At 43.6% G+C, this 20,102-nt stretch overlaps 1 protein-coding gene across 4 annotated transcripts in view; it reads left to right on the plus strand.

The window, feature by feature from the left end:
• Window positions 1–20,102, plus strand: part of NCAPG2 (non-SMC condensin II complex subunit G2) — a 63,553-nt gene that overhangs the window by 24,294 nt on the left and 19,157 nt on the right. For all 4 annotated transcript variants that reach the window (XM_032394388.1, XM_032394392.1, XM_032394389.1 and 1 more), the window contains 8 exons: window positions 5,093–5,272; window positions 6,523–6,675; window positions 11,620–11,842; window positions 12,073–12,170; window positions 15,691–15,864; window positions 17,885–17,955; window positions 19,245–19,398; window positions 19,708–19,881. In XM_032394388.1, the coding sequence (XP_032250279.1) occupies window positions 5,093–5,272; window positions 6,523–6,675; window positions 11,620–11,842; window positions 12,073–12,170; window positions 15,691–15,864; window positions 17,885–17,955; window positions 19,245–19,398; window positions 19,708–19,881 (1,227 nt within the window). The remainder of the gene's footprint in view (window positions 1–5,092; window positions 5,273–6,522; window positions 6,676–11,619; window positions 11,843–12,072; window positions 12,171–15,690; window positions 15,865–17,884; window positions 17,956–19,244; window positions 19,399–19,707; window positions 19,882–20,102) is intronic.

Here is a 20,102-nt window from a genome sequence, read left to right on the forward strand (position 1 = left end):
ATGAGACATGAGAACATTAGGATGCCACATTTATTTCCAAGGGTACTGCGGGGATTTTTTCATCTGGCTGGAAAGTGCTAGCCTCTGCTTATTTCTCTACATTCCCTAACATTTTCAGGGCTTCCTAACACAAGCTAAAAAATATTATTTATTGTCCTAGTTAGTAGAATAAAATTTTAAGAAGTGATAGCAAAAATGCCATGATAAAGGTGGTTACCCATGGCATTCCTAAAATACTTCCTTTTGTTTGTTTGTTTTTTAAGTTTCAGGATTTTTTTTTTTGAGAGAGAGAGAGAGAGAGAGAGAGAGACCCCGAGACCTCAAAGGAGGGGGGGAGCAGAGGGAGACAGAGAAGCAGACTCCCTGCTGAGTGCGGAGCCCAGTGCAGGCTCGGTCCCAGGACCCTGAGATCATGACCCAAGCCAAAGTCAGACACTTAACCAACTGAGCCACCCAGATGCCCCTGTTGTGTTTTTTTATTTAATGAAAACTCTCAGACATGCAGCAAGTTGAAATAATCGTATAACGAATATGTGTAGACTTAGCTCTTTGTATGGACATATACACATACACACATGTGCACAGACATACACACCTACACAGAGACACACATGCACCTAAAATGAACAGTCATTAGTATTTTGCTGTAAATGCCTTATCTGCATGTATATTTACCTAAAAGTCCCCTTGAGAATCATTAACATGGTGGGGCTAATGGTGGTGGGCAAATCAAAACTAGATTTTGGTAGTTTTTAGCCAAAAAACTATGAAAAACTTTTGCTCTTTTTTTTTTTTTAAGATTTTATTTATTTATTAGAGAGAGAGACAGCGAGAGAGGGAACACAAGCAGGGGGAGTGAGAGAGGGAGAAGCAGGCTTCCCGCGGAGCAGGGAGCCCGATGTGGGGCTCGATCCCAGGACCCTGGGACCATGACCTGAGCCGAAGGCAGATGCTTAATGACTGAGCCACCCAGGCGCCCTTGCTCTTTTTTTATTTTTTTATTTTTATTTTTATTTATTTTATTTTTTTTAAGATTTTATTTATTTGACAGAGAGAGAGACAGCGAGAGAGGGAACACAAGCAGGGGGAGTGGGAGAGGGAGAAGCAGGCTTCCCGCGGAGCAGGGAGCCCAATGCGGGGCTCGATCCCAGGACCCTGAGATCATGACCTGAGCTGAAGGCAGACGCTTAATGACTGAGCCACCCAGGCTCCCCCCTTGCTCTTTTTTTAATAAAGATTTTATTTATTTGAGAGAGAGAGAGAGCATGAGCTGGGGGAGGGGCAGAGGAAGAAGGAGAAGCAGACTCCCCGCTGAGCAGGGAGCCTAACTCGGGGTTTGATCCCAGGACCCTGAGATCATGACTGGAGCCGAAGTCGGACACTTAACCGACTGAGCCACCCAGGTGCCCCAATGTTTGCTCTTTTTAACCCAGGTGTCCAAATCTATGAAACTTGTTTTTAAATGTGTAAGCGTCTGCCTTGGATGTGGTGGTGGAGCGTGTGCCGCCGGTCCAGCCAGCACACGCGTCTCAGGTTGCACCCGCCGTTTCACAGACAGGATGTGCACAGTGGCCCTCCTGCTGCTGAGTGGGACACATGAGCATCCTCTGTGGGTGTCCTGCAGGGGACCACCTCAGCCCTTGTGCTGGGCAGCAGCACACATAGTGACTGAGAGCATGGAGTCACACATTTTGTTTTGTATCCCACTTCCCACTTAATAAGTCTGGTTTTGATCAGATTACTTAACCTCTTTAGTCCTGTTTCTTTTTTAAAACCTGTCAGATTGTGATAAGGTCTCAATGAGAAATTATATATAGAACATTTCGCTCAATCCCTAGCATTAAGAGGACAGTGGTTATAGGTGAAGGGGATTAAGAGTGCACTTATCTTTATGAGTACTGAGTAATATGTAGAATTGTTGAATCACTATATTGTACACCTGAAATAAATATAACACTATGTTAACTACACTGGAATTAAATTTTAAAAAAATATTATGTAATTAAAATGACAGTGGTTATTACTGTCCATAGGAACATCAAAAATATGTAAAATGATGTGATTATATAATATAATATTAGGAACATATTGGTGAATCCTCTGTCTCTTGTACTAGAAACTGAAATGAATTTCTAGGGGCGAGTTTAGTTCTAATTTACTAGATGAAAGGTGTATAGGGAGCTGTTGGTCTCTTACAGATGTAGATGCTGTCATATGCTTGGTACTTTGGGTATTAGAATATTGGCTAATGATTGGTGTAACTATATCCCTTTCTAGTCCATTGAAAATCCCTTATATTGTAAATTGAAGAAATCTTTTTTTTTTAAGATTTTATTTATTTATTTATTTGACAGGGAGAGACACAGCGAGAGAGGGAACACAAGCAGGGGGAGTGGGAGAGGGAGAAGCAGGCTTCCCGTGGAGCAGGGAGCCCAATGCGGGGCTCGATCCCAGGACCCTGGGATCATGACCTGAACCAAAGGCAGACGCTTAACGACTGAGCCACCCAGGTGCCCTGTAAATTGAAGAAATCTTACTGTGAGAACATCATAGTTGGTAGAGATACTGTATGAATAAAAATGTTTCCATGCTACTAAGTTTCATATAATTTTAGCAAATGTGTAATATGTACGTGTTAATAAGTTTAAGAGGCAGGACCTATGAAATAATTGTTTTACAGTGAAAAATAAATTACACATAGGAATGGCAAATTCTTATTAGAGAAAACACCTGAAAGAAATGCCAAGTCTAAGGAATAGACCGTATTAGGACTGGTAAGTGGATTGTGTGGTTTTGCACAAGTGGACAGGGCTTGTCAGCAGATTGGGTTCCCCTTGGGTTCTGTGGCTGAAGGACAGGCAGGCCAGTGACCCCAAGGTGACCAGATGGGGAGGGGCCTCCCCTTCTGGTGGCTTTCTCTCCTTTCTTTTTCCCTCTGTGGAGATGTAGGAGTTATTGCTGGCTTTTCTAAGCTCCTCTGTTCCCGACTAGGGCCATTTTTGAGAGCTCTTCCCTGCCACGTGTTTACCTTGGGAGCAAATGCACGAAGCTGTCGGTCGCCCTGCTACCATCTGTGTTCATGATCCCAGGTTTGGGCAAGTCTGCGCTCTGGAAGGACCTAGGAGTGTCTGGGTCACAACCTTTTCTGCTCGTCTTTTCATGAAATCTGTTCTTTCCTTCTTGTAGAAATCCCTCATTTTAGGGGCACCTGGCTGGCTCAGTTGGTTAAGTGTCTCCCTTTGGCTCAGGTCATGATCTCGGGGTCCTGGGATCGAGCCCCATGTCAGGCTCTCTGTTCAGCGGGGAGTCTGCTTCTCCCTCTCCCTCTGTGCTCTTTCTCTCTCAAATAAATAAATAAAATCTTAAAAAAAAAAAAAATCCCTCATTTCCAACGTTGCTATCTCTACTACCATCTCATTTTGGTCAGATTTGGAGGTGCTTATCCTAACTTGAAGGCTTTTTTTCCCCGTAATTAGAGTAATAATTATTCGTGCCTTTAAACTTTTATAATAGGAAGATTTGTACATAATAATAGAAAGCCTAGTATAATGAACCTCTATTTACCCATAATGCAGTTTCAGTATTTAGTGACCCAAACCTAATCTATTTCTTCTTTCCTTGTTTTGAAGCAGATCTGAGGTATCATCATTTTAACTCTAAATACTTAAGTAGGAATTGCTAAAACAGTGATTTTTTTAAAAGCATAATCATATCATTGTTACAACTAAAGAAAGATGAAAAGTAATTCCTTAATGCTATCAAATATTGGGTAATTGTTTTTTTTTAAACACTTAAAAAAACTTTTTTTAAAAATTTTTATTTTAAGTAAACTCTACGCCACACATGGGGTTTGAAGTCATGATCCTGAGATCAAGAGTCACATGCTCCCCTGACTGAGCCAGCCAGGCACCCCTGGGTTATTGTTTTTGAGTGATATTTCAATGACACTTTTCCCTGTTTTGTTTGAATCTGTGTCTAAATAAGACCCATGCATGTGATCAGCCAATATATTGATAATACCCTGTCCAGTAGCCTCCATCTCTCTCTTTATTGCTTACTATTTTTGTTGTTAAAGAAGCCAAATTATTCTTTTGTTTCTTGCATTCTGGGTTTTTTTTTTTTTTAAGGTTTATTTATTTACTTGAGAGAGTGAGTGTGAGCGAGAGAGCAGGAGGCAGGGAGGCAGAGGGAGAAGCAGGCTCCCTGCTGAGGGCCCAATGTAGGGCTCGATCCCAGGACCCCGGGATCATGACCTGAGCCGAAGGCAGATGCTCAACCGACTGAGCCACCCAGGCACACTGAATTCTGGGTTTTACAGAACATATCCCTGTGGTCTTGTTATTATGTTCCTCTGCCTTTTGTATTTCCTGAATATCAATAGGTGTAGAGTTGATCAGTTATTTTTGTGGGGATTTTGTTTGTTGTGTCACATTCTTCATGGAGCTGTTGTGTACTTCCATCCAGAGATATACAACATCTTGTTTCTTTTTGTATTTTTAAAGAGGGTGGGGAGAGAGGAGGAGGGAGGGGGCAGAGGGGGAGAGAGAATCTTAAGCAGGCTCCACGCCCAGTGTGCAGCCTGACAGGGGCTCGATCTCACAACCCTGAGACCAAGACCTGAGCTGAAACTAAGAAACAGACACTTAACCAACTGAGCCACCCAGGTGCCCCCTCTTTTTGTATTGTTAGCAACCACTGATCGCCATTTCTTGGATTAATTCATTAAGTAGAATAACTTTATTCTGGGCTTAGTGCATTACAGCATTTTGGAAATTCAAGAAAGTGGCTCACACGGCTGTGTCTGAAGGATCCTCTGAAGTCTGCATACCTCACTGAATGTGGGGATGGTACTTGAGACTCTGCTGTCAGCAAAGTCCTATAGATGGGACTGGCAGATACGGCCCCACATGTAAATGCTCAACTACAGAAATGATAAATAGTAAGAGATGTGTGAGTCTGCACAGGACCAGTGTTTCTATAACGTGACATGTCTGCTACCTTGTGAGTGCAGAGAGTGCTGATGTGTAAAGGAATATGGATATAAAGGGAGCTGATCTAAGATTTCTAAGTCTTTTTCCCCTCCAACTTATAGAGCCTTTTAGAAGATCCTTATCCGATGGTCCGTTCTACAGGGATCCTTGGTGTTTGTAAAATAACTTCCAAATACTGGGAAATGATGCCTCCAACCATTCTTATTGATCTCCTCAAGAAAGTAACCGGGGAACTGGCATTTGACACAAGCTCAGCTGACGTGCGCTGTTCTGTCTTTAAGGTAGGATTTAAGCAATATTTATTTATCATAGAATAATTAGAAAATACAGAGAGAACAATTTTTAAATTACCCGTAATTCTACTCTTATAGATAGACTACTATGGACATTTTGGTTGTACATCCAAAGTAACATTTTTAAAAACCAAATTAAAAGTCTTCTACAAAAAAGGCCTACTTGAAATAATACCAGTTTTTAGTGGATGGCCTGGGTGAGTGGTGCACAGTGTTTTTAAAATAGGAGTTGTATGTAGTACTTACATTTTTTTTGTAATTATACATTAAAATTGACTTTTTTGGTATACTGTATGCACTTTTAACAAGAACCTACAAAACTATCCTTTCTCCCACCATCCAGTTTCAAGAGATATCAGGAACACATCTGGTCTTATTTCATCTTTAGCCAATTCATCATCTCCCACTATTGATTACTTTGAAACAAACCCAGGACACTATATCAGCTCACCTGTAAATATTTCAGTATAATGGTTAAAACATAAGGTCTTGTTATAGTTAATAGTAATATTGTAATAATATTGTATGGTGACAGATGGTAACTACACTTACCATCGTGAACATAGCTTAATGTATAGAATTGTCGAACCACTATGTTGTACACCTGGACGAATTTAACATTGTATGTCCACTATAATTCAAATAAAAAAGAGTTCTCTTTAAAAAATCCTTTTTCCTGATAACTGTAAAGCAAAGTGGAGTGTATCAGATCTTCAAATTGGTGACTGGCCTGAGCTTGGGCAGGTCACTCTATCACCTGTCTGAGGTGCACGTGGCTGTGTCCCCCCGTTAGGGGGGCTTTGTGCCCTCTGGTTTTCATGCAGGACTGAGTCAAGAAATAGGAGAATTCATGGGCTACTAAAAAAACGTGAAAGGATTGTTGGATCCGACACAAATTGGCTTTGGAGCCCTCTCCACCAGTAGTTGTTCTCTGTTTCTTTCAACTCTAAAAACCCTTTAAAATTTGTCTAAGAGAAAGCATTGCAGGATTATTTTATAACTGCTTTAATTTTGTTTGGATAGAACAATGGATGAACTGATTATCAGTGTTGAAGCTATACTAATTCATTGAAAGTATGCTTTTTATATGAAACTGTTTTAGGAAAGTGTTATTTTCTGTAGATGTATTTATTTCACTAGTAGTTCACTAATAAGGATGGAACTGAATGTTTTCTTAACTGAACTTTTTATTGTTTATGTTCTAAATTTGAGTTGTTTTTATTTCTCCTTTTTGATAGTGTCTGCCGATAATTTTGGATAACAAATTAAGCCACCCATTATTGGAACAGCTTCTGCCAGCACTGAAATACAGTCTCCACGACAATTCAGAGAAAGTGAGAGTGGCTTTTGTTGATATGCTGCTGAAAGTCAAAGCTGTGCGGGCTGCTAAGGTAGGACAGGCAGGATTTTATCATTGAAGATGTGAGATTAAGAAGTACATTCGTTTTCATCAACAAAAAGACAAAGTAATTTTAATTCCAAGAGTTTTAGTAATCACATTTAAACTAGCCGATGTCTGGTATATTCTGCCAATTTATTGTGTCATAAAATTTTATTTGTTTTGTGATTTTCATTTAAGTTTCTAGAAGTATCATCAATGTGTGTTTTCTTTTTGGTGAAAGACATTAATGGAAGCAGCCCCCACCTTAAACTATATTTCCATCACGTGCATGAAAGCTTTTTTTTTTTTTTTAAAGATTTTATTTATTTATTTGACAGAGACAGACACAGTGAGAGAGGGAACACAAGCAGTGGGAGTGAGAGAGGGAGAAACAGGCTTCCTGCGGAGCATGGAGCCCGATGTGGGGCTCGATCCCAGGATCCTGGGATCATGACCTGAGCTGAAGGCAGACGCTTAACGACTGAGCCACCCAGGCGCCCCACGTGCATGAAAGCTTTTGTTCAAATATTGTAATACTTGGCACTCAGTGACTACTTGAATATTACTGGGAGAACTCCCTTCACATTTTACAGAAGGAAGCAAGGAGATAATTGTGTTATGATGTACATTTTAACATGGTGTAAACTTTCGAAGTGAGGGTGTACTCCTTTAGCTTGAGTCCTGTTCAGCTTTTGGCTAAAAATGTTAGAAGGTTTTTTTTTTTTAATTTATTTTTTAATTTTTTAATTTTTTTTTTAAAGATTTTATTTATTTGAGAGAGCGAGAATGAGAGAGAGCACATGTGAGAGTAGGGAGGGTCAGAGGGAGAAGCAGACTCCTCGCTGAGCCGGGAGCCCGATGCGGGACTCGATCCCGGGACTCCAGGATCATGACCTGAGCCGAAGGCAGTCGCTTAATGACTGAGCCACCCGGGCGCCCAGTTAGAAGGTTTTTTTTTTTTTTTTAAAGATTTTATTTATTTATTTGACAGAAACACAGCGAGAGAGGGAACACAAGCAGGGGGAGTGGGAGAGGGAGAAGCAGGCCTCCTGCCGAGCAGGGAGCCCGATGCGGGGCTCGATCCCAGGACCCCGGGATCATGACCTGAGCCGAAGGCAGACGCTTAACGACTGAGCCACCCAGGCGCCCCAAGTTAGAAGGTTTTTAACGTCATTTGGTAACACTGTGTCTTTTCTTCCTCCATGCAGTACTTTTCTGAAATTTACTTAAAAATGCTAGTTTGTCCCAGCACAGAATTTGGGAGCAGCCTGACATGCCCATTAGTCTAGGGTTAACCACGCAGGCCTGTGGTGTGTTCATGCACCGAAGGAATGCTGTGTGGCCGTGAAAGGAACTGAGCGCATGTGGAAGTTCCACTGAGACGGGAGTGAAAGCCGGTTAGGTGTGTGTAGCGTGCCGCCAGCTGTATAAAATGGGGAACCTGTGTATGTGTTTGCTCAAATAGTGTAAGATATTCCTAGAAGAAAATGAGAAATTAGTAACAGTTGCCTGAGGTGAGGGGGGTTGGATGTGTACGGATGGGGCACTGGGGAGGCCAGGATACATACTGTTTTATGGTTTTTATGAATTTTGAACTGTGAGTTTTTGTTGTTAAAAACTAAAAACCAAAGACTATTTTACATGACCTCCATAGCACACATCCCCCACGTCACACCCAAGCGCCCTTCCGTGTCGTTTTGTTGGAAGTCGCTGGACTGAGCGTGGGCTGTTTCAGGACCCCGCTCTGGCCCTCCCATCTGTTCGCGCGTCCTCAGGCCTGGGCTCTGTTGCCTGCGCTGCTGCAGGTGCCCGTGAGGTCGCGGAGCGCGCAGCCTCCAGCCTTGTTCTTCTTTCAGAGCTTTTTGACTGCTTTAGGTCTTTTGCATTTCCATATGTATTTTAGAATCAACATGTCCATTTTAAGAAAAAAGTTGGCTGCAATTTTTATCCCATTTGTTATTAACAGCTTAATAAAACTGAGTAGTTCTGAATCTAAGACGGAAATTTTGGTCTAGTGTGTTTGAAGTGTTTTGTTTGCAGAGGACTATTGTGGTGATGTCTGGTGAGGAAATGTAGAGAGCAGTGTCTTCTCTTTATTAATGAGTCTACCTGAGAGAATAGGGGGGAGACCAGGTAAGATGAGGACAAAAGTTCTTTGACCTGGAAGTTTGGATTTTAGGAGAGTAGCAAGAAAGAAAGCATAATGTTTTACTGGGGTGCTTCTTTCATCTTAAATCTTAGCTGTTCAAAAGCCAGGCAGAGAATGATTTAGCTGTGAGATCTCTGGAAAGATGGAGAGGCAGCTAACAGGAAGTGGGAGTGGCTGATCGTCCACCATGTCAGAATGACGGGGGTCTCCTGCTACGCTGTCAGACCCTGATCATGCTTGTGTTAGTAATGGACACACTTAACGTTTGAAGTGAAAGACCAGTTACCGATTTGCTTGTGGTCTTGTCTGTTGCAGATACCAACCTGCTGGTGATATGTTTGGGTAAAATAAAACTTCAGGTAATTGAAACAAAACAAATCAGAATCCTGAGCTAATTAGAATTGTTCTGCATTATTTGAGAAAGCGAATCAAAGAAAAACAATATGGGGAGTTTCTGGAAAGGCAGACACGCAGGAAGTGTTAGTTATAAGAATCACCCCGGAACCTGGCGTTTGGTAAGAGTGCCAATGGCTAGTTCCCATTCAAGATGGTGTAGTCTCCGTGAAGGCCCAGGAGTTAACCTTTTTAATGTGACTGGGGACAGACCGTGAACTTCTCAGGTACTGGCTCTGTGGCTGGGCTGTTGTGCTGAGATCTGGGATGTTTCCTGGTTATTTCTTGCAGCCAGGTTGGAGCTCTGAGGTCTCGAGTCTTGAAGAGCCCTTGCTTACCTGAGTTCTCAAGTGGAGGGCTTTCTCTTTCCTCTGGATTTTTCCCTCTTGGGAATGGTCTGTTGCTGTGCCTGTTCTGAGGTTGACATTTACTGAAGGCAGAATTGACCCATGAGTTCTCATGTGGGGAAGGTGTGATGCTCCTGCTGAGGGTGCTGTTGCCCAGAGGAGCTCAGCAATCTGGAGTTGCCAGCTCTGCTCCTTGACCTGTTGCTTCCATTCTGCATCAGTGTGTGGCCTGCACACCATCGTCCTCCACCTTCCTGTGAGATCGCAGGCAGCGTAGTAGAGCAGGTGAACGGTGAATCCATTCGTTGGCCATTTTGGTCTTGGGTTGAATCTGCTTTTGCGGTGGTTGTGAAATCGCACCAGGTAGCTAGGTGCGCTTGAGTGTTTGGGCAAGTGTTTTTTGCTGGTGTGGTTGTTAGCCAACCCTGCTGTTGAGGATCACAGCTCAGTACACTCACATTCACAACCAGTAGCCCATCTGGACCGACACGCAGGCAGGGAGGGCGCAGGGAGGTGAGGGAGGAGGGAAGTTGTTACAGCCGCCAGATGGAGCCTCAGACTCATCACTACCACCTTCTCTGGAACCTTGAAAGTACTGCCTCTCACCCTTAATTGCCAGCCTCACTCAGTCATTTTTCTAGTTAGTTGGCTGTGGGCTCTCTTCTGTGAAGCCACTGCCTCTGGTGGGGCGAGGGCTGAGAGCCGGGCCCCCATACCATCCTCTCTGCGTGACTTACTGCTGGTGGCACCGGTGCCATTTGCCCCCTAGTACCACTGTGAGTAGCAGTGTTGGCTGTGGGACTTGGGCTTAGTTACTGTCTTTATTTACTCTAATAACTTTTTCAGAAATACCAAGAGGTGTCTAAGTGGAAGTGTCCCAGGAGGTTTCTGGGGGAAGTCATCAGTAGCATCAGATGCTCAGAGACTTCCTGGAAGGGGAGGTGTGAATATGTTCATCTGGATTTTCAATAGAAGGTCATTATGACCTTGGCAAGAACAATTTCAGTGAGGGTAGAAGCCGCACTACTGTGGGCTGAGCTGTAAGTGGGGTGGGGAAGAAGAGGTGGGGGCAGAGGCAGGTCCCAGGGCAGAGGGAAGGTGAGCTGCAAGGAGAAAGGAAATTCAAGCAGAGTTTTGTGGGAGGCTTTTGTTTTAAGAGGTGGAATGACTTGAAAATACTTAAATGCTGATGAGAAAGATCCAGTTGAAAATCCTGGAAAGGGGCAGATTGTTAGAGCTAGGTCCTTGAGGAGAATGCGTGTCGGTGGTATTATCCCCATTATACAGAGGAGGAAACTGCCAGCTATAGGTATTTGTACAGGATTGCCAGCCGAGAAGTGACTAGGACAGGATTTGAACGCTCCACCATTAGAATCTGTTTTCTTTCTCCTGCTGTTTTTCTCTTGTCTGGAATGTCTTGCTTGGAAGTTTGTCTCTCTTCTGTAGGCAGTAGACAACTTCGAGGCTTTGGAGCAGAGGGGCTAGAGGACAGTCGTGGTCACGCAGCAGCTGTACGGTGGGCTGGAGGAGGCCGGTGTGGTCATCTAGGCAAGCTGGCCCTGGAGCGGGGAGGCAGCGATGGGCCAGAGGGTGCTGCCTGCCATGGGTGGGGGACCAGGTGTCTCTGGGGTTCAGGAGTGATGTCTCCGACGTAGGGAATAGGGTATCCACTTTAGCTCTCTGTGTCAAAGTGTTGTAAATTTTTCTATTCACTTTTCACATTAATGGGCCGAAGTTGGTGTTTCAGGAAATTTTTAAATTATGAGACTGATAATCATAGTTATCATTTGAGAGTTTACACCAAGCATGATACTAATTAGTTGTAATTAACCCTCCCAACAGTGTTATACTTCAGTACCTTAATAATGTCAATGCTTTTTAAAATATGGATTTATTCTAATTTCTCTACAGAAGAGTCACAGTTTCTGGTATAGTCATTTGAAATGAATTTTCTTGACTATAAAGATTAGTTCCTTTTTTATTTTGCTCAGGAAATTTTGCTTAGAAAGTGTTTTCAAGATTACAGGGACAATTGACTATTCCCTTCTGTGTATGTTTTACATAGTTTTGGAAAATATGCCCCATGGAGCATATTTTGGTTCGTCTGGAATCAGAATCCCGGCCTGTGTCTCGGCGCCTGGTGAACCTTATCTTCAACTCTTTCCTGCCCGTGAACCAGCCCGAAGAGGTGTGGTGTGAGCGCTGCGTCACGCTGGTCCAGATGAACCACGCAGCCGCCAGGAAGTTCTATCAGCATGCTCACGAGCACACCGCCTGCACTAATATAGGTGTGGGACGCCTACATCTCCGTGCTCGTTGTGTTGTGTCCCTAAAGCATAACGAATGTCCCATATCCTCAGTGTTGGTCATTTCAGTAAACTCCACGCTGTAGTGCATTTCTTAATGATTTCCTTTAAAATGATACTTTTAATTGTTTGGGATTATAATCTTACTGTTAGAAAGATAATTTTGTTGAAGAAACATGTACGTTAATTATCGATTATTTTAAACATTTTAGCAAAGCTGATTCATGTGATTCGCCACTGCTTGAATGCCTGCATCCGGAGGGCTGTGCGCGAGCGCCACGAGAGCCACGAGGAGAGGGAGAAGGAGAACGTGAGTGTGGTCGGGTTTGCCCCGGCCCAGCTGCACCTGCGGCCGTGTTGCCTCAAGGAACACAAGGTCCCTGTGCCCCTTGCTTAGAGAAAGGCAGAACACTGGCATTTCCATGGACTGTTATGTTAGCAATATTTTGATTTCCCATTATCCCTTTAGTATTGATAATTCAGCAAGTTATTGTAGAGGATCATGAATAATGTTTTTGAAAGAATTGCTCTATATCCTTTGTAGTTCATTGTGGAGTTTGGGTAGGATTTAACACAGAGGAAAATTTACTACTGGTAACACCTGTCCCAAATTTTGGCCTTGGCCTTAAGCTTCTCTGTATATTTTAATTCGACCTGGGTATAGCATACACCTGGATTGGATTCTGGATGTTACCATATTTTATAATTAGTGGGTGTTAATGTTCTTAAGGATTTACTCATAGCCACTGCTGTGAGATTCTACTAGAAACATCTGGGGGTTGAATTTCTAGGAATGAGCTTTATTTAGAACTATTTATTTATTTATTCATTTATTTATTTATTTGAGAGAGAGCACAATCAGGGGGAGCAGCAGAGGGAGAAGCAGACTCCCTGCTGAGCAGGGAGCCCGATGTGGGGCTCGATCCCAGGACCCCAGGATCATGACCTGAGCTGAAGGCGGACGCTTAACCAACTGAGCCATCCAGGCGCCCTTAGAATTATCTTTTAAAAAGTAATTAATTGGGGCGCCTGGGTGGCTCAGTTGGTTGAGCATCCGACTCATGATTTTAGCTCAGTTCATGACCTCAGGGTCGTGGGATCGAGCTCGAGTGCGGCTCTGCTCTCAGCTGGGAGGTCTGTTTGAGATTCTCTCTCTCCCTCTCCCACTGCCCCTTCCCCTGCCCGCACATGTGTGCGCGCGCACACACACACTCTCAAATAAATAAATCTTCAAAAAAACTAATAAAAATTAAAAAAATAAAAAGTAGTTAATCAAAGGGACTGGTTAGCTGCTATTTCTTCAGAATCCAGAGTGACCACTTAAAAGAAATTTAAGAGAGACACATTACTTATAAGCAGTATCCTAAGCTTATAAACAAACTTTCATGCTTATGTACATCTAAAGTAAAATTTGGGAGTAGTTTTGTAGTACCCAAATAGATTAGGAAACTGGCCTTTAAAAGAAGTCGCAAGAGACAGTCTGTGCTTTTGCTGAGACCTGGTCCTGCATGTAGGCCCCAAGGCGAGGTCCTCGCATACAGTCTGACCCTGCCTCAGTCCCCGCCTGCGTCGCACCACCTCTGACACAGGCCTCTTTGTAGGAGAGGGTGCCAGGTTTGCTCACGGGTCTCACGCTGGCCTGACGACTTCTGCATGCACCCCAGGGACACCTGTGCCCATGGGCTTGCAGCTGGAGGGCCACCACTCCATCAGCCTAGACTCTGTTTAACCACGTCCTCGTCTCTTGGGGCGCCTGGGTGGCTCAGTCGGTTAAGCAGCTGCTTTCGGCTCAGGTCATGATCCCAGGGTCCTGGGATGGAGCCCCACATCGGGTTCCCCACTTGGCGGGAAGCCTGCTTCTCCCTCCCCCACTCCCCCTGCTTGTGTTCCCTCTCTCGCTGTGCCTCTCTCTGTCAAATAAATAAATAAAATATTTTAAATTAAAAAAAAAAAAAAAACAAGTCCTTGTCTCTATCCCAGTCAGGGAGGCAGGTGTGGAATCAAGGAGGAAAATGCACAGAAAGAGTGGGACTGGGTTTTATCCTGACAGTGGACCCCGACTAGCAGTTCTAGCCACTCACAGACCTCCTCGGCCTCAATTTGGAAAGCCTTCAGCCCAGGGCATTTGGAGTTAGTTCTGCTTTTATTTTTGGTGGAATTTAAGTTCCTCTCTCCAGGGTTTTTCCCTCAGTATACAGATTGTATGGGCAGAATTTTTCAGGAAGCTGACCGCATCACCCTACATCTTCAGAAACCTCAGCTGGAGAGGCCAGCATGACAGTCTCAGTCCACGGTTCTGGCGCGTGGGGTCACGGCGTGGGAGGTGGAGGCAGTGATGCCCAGGGAGAAAGCACAGCTTCTCCCTGGGCCACCACTGCAAACTCAGACTGATGGTGGAAATGGTTTGCAGAAGAGCAGAGACATAGTTTGTGATGTACTAGCTGAGAGACTATTACATTTTGTAAATTTTGAAGAAACCCTCCACCCCTATTATTAAAAACCTAGGTATTTTTTATAACACTTTGGGTCAGTTTCTGTACCATTAGAAAACACAAGCTTTTAGAAGTGTGTAGGTCTATTACAGTTTATATTAGACAAGAAATACACTTTGTCATGTGGCTATTCTCATTTTGTTTAAGTAAACTCTGCACCCGACGTGGGGCTTGGATTCAAGACCCAGAGATCAAGGGTCACATGCTCTACCGACTGAGCCAGCCAGGTGCCCCAAGTTTGTTTTCTTTTAAACTGTCTTTTTTCATTGCGTTTGAGTAGATAGCACAACAGTACCAACTCCTGAAATGAATCTTCTTTTGCATCCCAAGGTAGTCCCTTTTCAGGAAATTGTCTGTAGTGGTTGCTCGCAGGTTATCAGATGTCTTTGGTCAGTCCCATTGTAGGGCTGGCTAGCAGACCCTGTCAGTGTGTGTGTGAGCTGGTTGTGTTCTGGGGTCTGTGTTCTGTGCAAAAGAAGACTTGCCAGGGGGCATCTGTGGCTTAAATGGAGCACGCAGAAGAACATAGCAGCGATTATTGCTCACAGCCAGCGTAAGCTCAGAAGGTGTGAACGGTGTGTTATTTTAGAACAAACTGAGGAAGCCAGTGATTGAGTGGGAGTTGGTCATCATCAGCCCTCCCCAGGCCTGCATAGTGGAGAGCCTGGGGTGATCTGACGGGCCGAGTTTGTAGCTGAGTCTCAGTAGCAATCACATTAGGTAAATCCTTCCTTCCTCCCCCAGTCTGTTCACATCAAAGTGTATGGCAAGAAGTGACATCTTGCAGTAATTCAGAAGATTCAGTAGAAGTATGCTCTTTACTTGCTTATTATGTCCCTAAAGACAATAGTTTATACATTTTGATTTTTAGAGGATTTTTAGTTCACATAAAGTGTTGATTGAAAGGATATAGGGTTCATTTAGCATTTATTTCTTGAGTGGGCTTTTAAAGGCATTTACCTCTACTAGAGATTTTCTTTCCTTTCCTTTTTTTTTTTTTTTTTTTAAAGATTTTATTTATTTGACAGAGCACAAGCAGAGGGAGAGAGAGGGAGAAGCAGGCTTCCCGCTGAGCAGGGAGCCCGATGTCGGACTCGATCCCAGGACCCTGGGATCATGACCCGGGCCAAAGGCAGCTGCCGAACCGACTGAGCCACCCAGGCGTCCCTCTACTAGAGATTTTCAAATAGAAGATAAAATCATTTTCATGAAATGAAAATAGACTTGATACCCTTTATGTTTCTTCTTCAGGTCTGGAATGTACTTTCAAAGATAGAGCTGTTGTCGTAATAGTTGTTATGATTTGATTCTTTCACAATCAAATTATTTGTATCTTAGGTTCTGGACAAAACATTGTCTGTAAGCGATGTTGCATCCATGGCCGGTTTGTTAGAAATCGTTGTGATTCTCTGGAAAAGTATTCACAGAAGTATGGAAAATAATAAGGAAGCCAGAGTTTACACCATTAACAAGTTTGCCTCTGTGCTCCCTGAGTACCTGAAAGTCTTCAAGGTAAGACTGCTCACACTGTGGGTGGGTGTATTAAGATTGCATTTGTGCAGAATTAGCCAAAATGCCCAACACGCTTACCTGGCAGGACCTGGTTGGTCATGTGTAAGGGGGGATGCTGAGCCAGCGCTCACCTGGCAGGGGAAGTGGCCTCTTGCCTTTCTCGAGGGTGCAGGCCATATGTCTTCCCATTTCATATCCCCAGTACTCAGGGAAATTTGGGGGTGAGTGCTCAGTTTTTCTGTCTTCAATGGTCTGTGACACCATTTGAGAATTTAGTTTGATTAGCTGGGAATTGAGAAAGGAGTTGGCAAACATGATGCCATAGCGGCTAAGTTTCGTGAGCACTTTTAGGCATTTGATGGCATACTGTAAGCAAATGGGTTTCTGAAGTGTTTGAGTTGTGTCTGCAAATAGAACCATGCATATAACTTCTATTTGGATGAAGGAAACCTGTTTCTTGACTTTTTACTTCTGAGGGAAGTTCGTATTTCCAAAACAAATAGAAGTAAGACTGAGCTAGAGATGAAAATGTACTCCCGATTATAAAGAAAGCCTGGTTTAAATATAGAACGATCATAGGTTTTATGAACCATCCTTCTCTTGATGAATTTTACTTTTGGGCTTTTCCAAAACGGCTTATGTGACCTTGACCCCTTAGCTGTTCTGAGCCTCATTTCTGTGACTGTCAAGTCTCTGAGCTTCATTGTGTCCCTGAAATGCAACTGTGACCTGTTCAGGAAGGTAAATAATCTAAATTGCTAAAGTTATTAGTACATTTAAAAGCTCAAATAATTACACTGGGCTGGGAAACCAGCATTATCTCAAAATTCTCAGACGATAACAGAGAAGCCCATAGAATACTAGATGAGATGATAGATGAGCAGTGTGGCCTGAAGGTATCTAGGGACCCAAGGAAGGCAGTTAATTAATTCAGTTAATTTCAAATGATTCTGGCAAGAGAACTTCTCTGCACTCGGTTGCTCCGAGAACATTGTGGTCTTCTTTATAAATGAATAAACAGTCAATAATCCAGACAGAGTGGAATTAGTGGTAATTAGCAGTCTGCTTTTGTAACATTAAGTAAACATTTTTTGTATTGGGAGTTGCGGGGGAGGGGTGGGTCCACTCCAACTGAATGCAGAGTAAGTGCAGATCAAATTTCGGTGTTGTCCCTGGTTCTGTTTCAAGTGTATTTTGGGGGAAATTGTTATTTTTTTTTCTGTTAGGGTCCACCATCTCTTATTCTCCCAATCAACCAAGGATATTTTCTGTTAAGTGTTTTTGATTGAGCCTGGTCTACTCTTTGTTTTAATGGTGTAATCACAATAACATTGGTATGGCTATGGCTTATTAAGTGCCACCGCGGATGGGGTGCCGTGGTGTGCCTGTCTCGCTCCCCCGACAGCGCCCGCCCTTCTTGCAGAGGAGGAAACGGACCTTGGCCCTGCCTCTTTGCTCTGTGCTGATGCAGCTGGTAAAACGTGGGGTCTGGTTGGACCTAGATTGGGCTTGGTAGCTCCTAAGCCTATAACATTTTCCAGTAAACTATATTGTCTTCGCAAAGATTTTCTGATTATTTTATGGAAAAGTTTTTTTCTGACTAGGTCATTCTCTTGACATTTATATTCAGGATACCAAGTGTACAGAGTTAATTTTTTTCTCCCTTTAATCAGTATTGTTTTTAAAATAGAAGTCAGTGCCTCAAAAGCAAGGAATTTGTCTATTCTGCTTATTGATGTATCTCCCGGGATCTGGGTTTGCAATTCATACACAGTAGGTGCCTAATAAATATTTGCACAAATTAATACATCACACGAGTGGTAAATGTCACTTAAAACTTTGAAACTGCTTCTCCAATATAAGGCGTACCAGTAGGTTTAAGTTTCCCATTGAACACTGAAAGGAGTGCTCTAATTCCTACCGAGCAGCTCTGAAGATAGGTTATTAGGAAGTTATGTGGACAGCCTTTCAAAATGTCATTGCGTTTAAATACCCTTTTCCCCCCTTTTTATGCTTTTAGGATGATCGCTGCAAGATCCCTTTGTTTATGCTCATGTCCTTTATGCCGGCCTCTGCTGTGCCTGCATTCAGGTAACCCCTCCCTCCCTCCCCTCTCCCCGCCCTTGGGTCATGAGTGAGAACCCTGCCAGGTATCCTCCCTCCCTCTCCCTCCCTCCCTCTCTCCCTCTCTCTCTCTCTCTCATGAGAACCCTGCCAGGTATCCTTCCTCTCTCTCCCTCCCTCCCTCTCTCTCTCTCTCTCTCTCTCTCTCTCTCTCTCTCTCTCTCTCTCTCGTTATGAGTGGGAACCCTGCCAGGTATCCTTCCTCTCTCCCCCTCCCTCCCTCTCTTCCTCTCTCTCTCTCTCTCGTTGTGAGTGGGAACCCTGCCAGGTATCCTTCCTCTCTCTCTCTCCTTCTCTCTCTCTCTGCCTTCGTCGTGCTTAGTTACTAATGTGACATTCAGCAGAATGTGTGGGTCATGCTTCAGCTCTAAGTTCACAGTGGTGATGGGAAAGCAGCAGGATACAGTTTCCAGTGGGCTCTGGAGTTGCTAAGGAGTATAGGAAGAGCCTATGTGGCCCTGAAGCTGTCCACTTTAACGTCTGTGGGTGTTTCTCAAGCCCAGCATGAAGGGACTGCGGAGTCATGATGCCTGTGTGCATCTGGCGTGTGGCTGCCTGGGCTGAGATGTGCTGAAGGCGCAGAGTGCATGTGGGCTCAGGGCCTGGTGTGGAAGGAGGAGCACGAAGAGCTAGTGGCTCTCTGTCAGTTACACCTGAAGACAACATTGTGGAGACAGTGGGTTGGATAAGATATATTATTGAAATTAATTGTACCTGCTTTTCTTTACTTTTTTAAGGTAGCTACTAGAAAATTTAAAATGACCTAAGTAGCTTGCTTTTGTAGCTCATGTTGTATTTTTTACTGGATGGTGGCGTTCTAGAGTGTTGGTTATTATCTCAGTAAAAATGACTCACTTTTATCCGTATTTGTGAAAAAAATTAATGTTTTGATGCTAAGCAAAAATTATTCCCAAAAAACTAGGAGTCTTTAGAGTCTGATGGAGATGACAGAGAAAAGTGGGGGGTTTTATGGAACTGGCATGTCCTTGGTAACTTAATACTCGTATGGGACTGCCTTGACTTCAGTGTTCCTCAGGCTGTGTTCAGATTCCGTGTTTTGTGTTGGAACTTATCCTGTGTAGTAATTGTGGGAAACTATATTTATTCCTGTAGTGGAGAATGTCCAAGAGTTCCTACGATAAGAGGGTCTTATGTACCTTCAGTTTTTAGCTTCCTTATTTTTTTTCACCTTTTTGAGGAGTGGGAAACTGTTAACTGAAATGTTAGATCTGATTTTATATATTCGACATTTTCAGCTGTGGTGTGATTTCCACATTAAGAAACCAGGAGGAAGGAGCAGCAGACAAGCGCTATTGTACTTTGTTGGACTGTCTCTGCTCCTGGGGACAAGTGGGACACATTCTGGAACTCATCTGCGACTGGTTGCCAGAAGAACAACCCCAGAACAAGGTGTATTTCTGTCATGTTTCTTTAAAATTGCTGAATGAGGATATGTGTGTGTTAGAAATCATGTTTTCCTGAGAACATGTGTTTTATTTTTTTTAAAGATTTTATTTATTCATTTGAAAGACAGAGAATAAGTGGGGTGAGGGGCAGAGGGAGAAGCAGACCCCCCACAGAGCAGGGAGCCCAGTGCGGGATTAATCCCAGGACTCTGAGATCATGACCCGAGCCGAAGGCAGATGCTCAACTGTCTGAGCCACCCAAGCACCCCAGAACGTGTGTTTTAATTATCAGTTTTTTGCTCTGTTCTTTCAGAGTAACTCAGCATCTAAACGGAAAGTGCAAATCCATGACACACGCCCAGTAAAACCTGAATTGGCCCTGGTTTACACAGAGTATCTGCTGACCCATCCAAGGAATCGACAGTGCCTGCTCTCTGCTCCCCAGAAGAAACTTAACCACCTTTTGAAAGCACTTGAAATGTCAAAGGTAACTTTATAGAACAGATATGGACACCATGAGAGTTGAGTGAGTCCATGTAATTAGTACGAGTGACAAAATAAGATCTAAATTTTTCATACTTAGAGTACAGAATTTTTCAGGCTGGAAAGGAGTTGAGAGTTGTCTAACCCACTCCTTCAGTTTGCAGACAAGGACAGGACACTCAGGTGACTAACTGGCGGGACAAGAGGGGAGCTAGCTTACAGTTT

Source organism: Phoca vitulina, unplaced genomic scaffold (genome assembly GCF_004348235.1).
Source record: "Phoca vitulina isolate PV1807 unplaced genomic scaffold, GSC_HSeal_1.0 scaffold80, whole genome shotgun sequence".
NCBI lineage: Eukaryota > Metazoa > Chordata > Mammalia > Carnivora > Phocidae > Phoca > Phoca vitulina.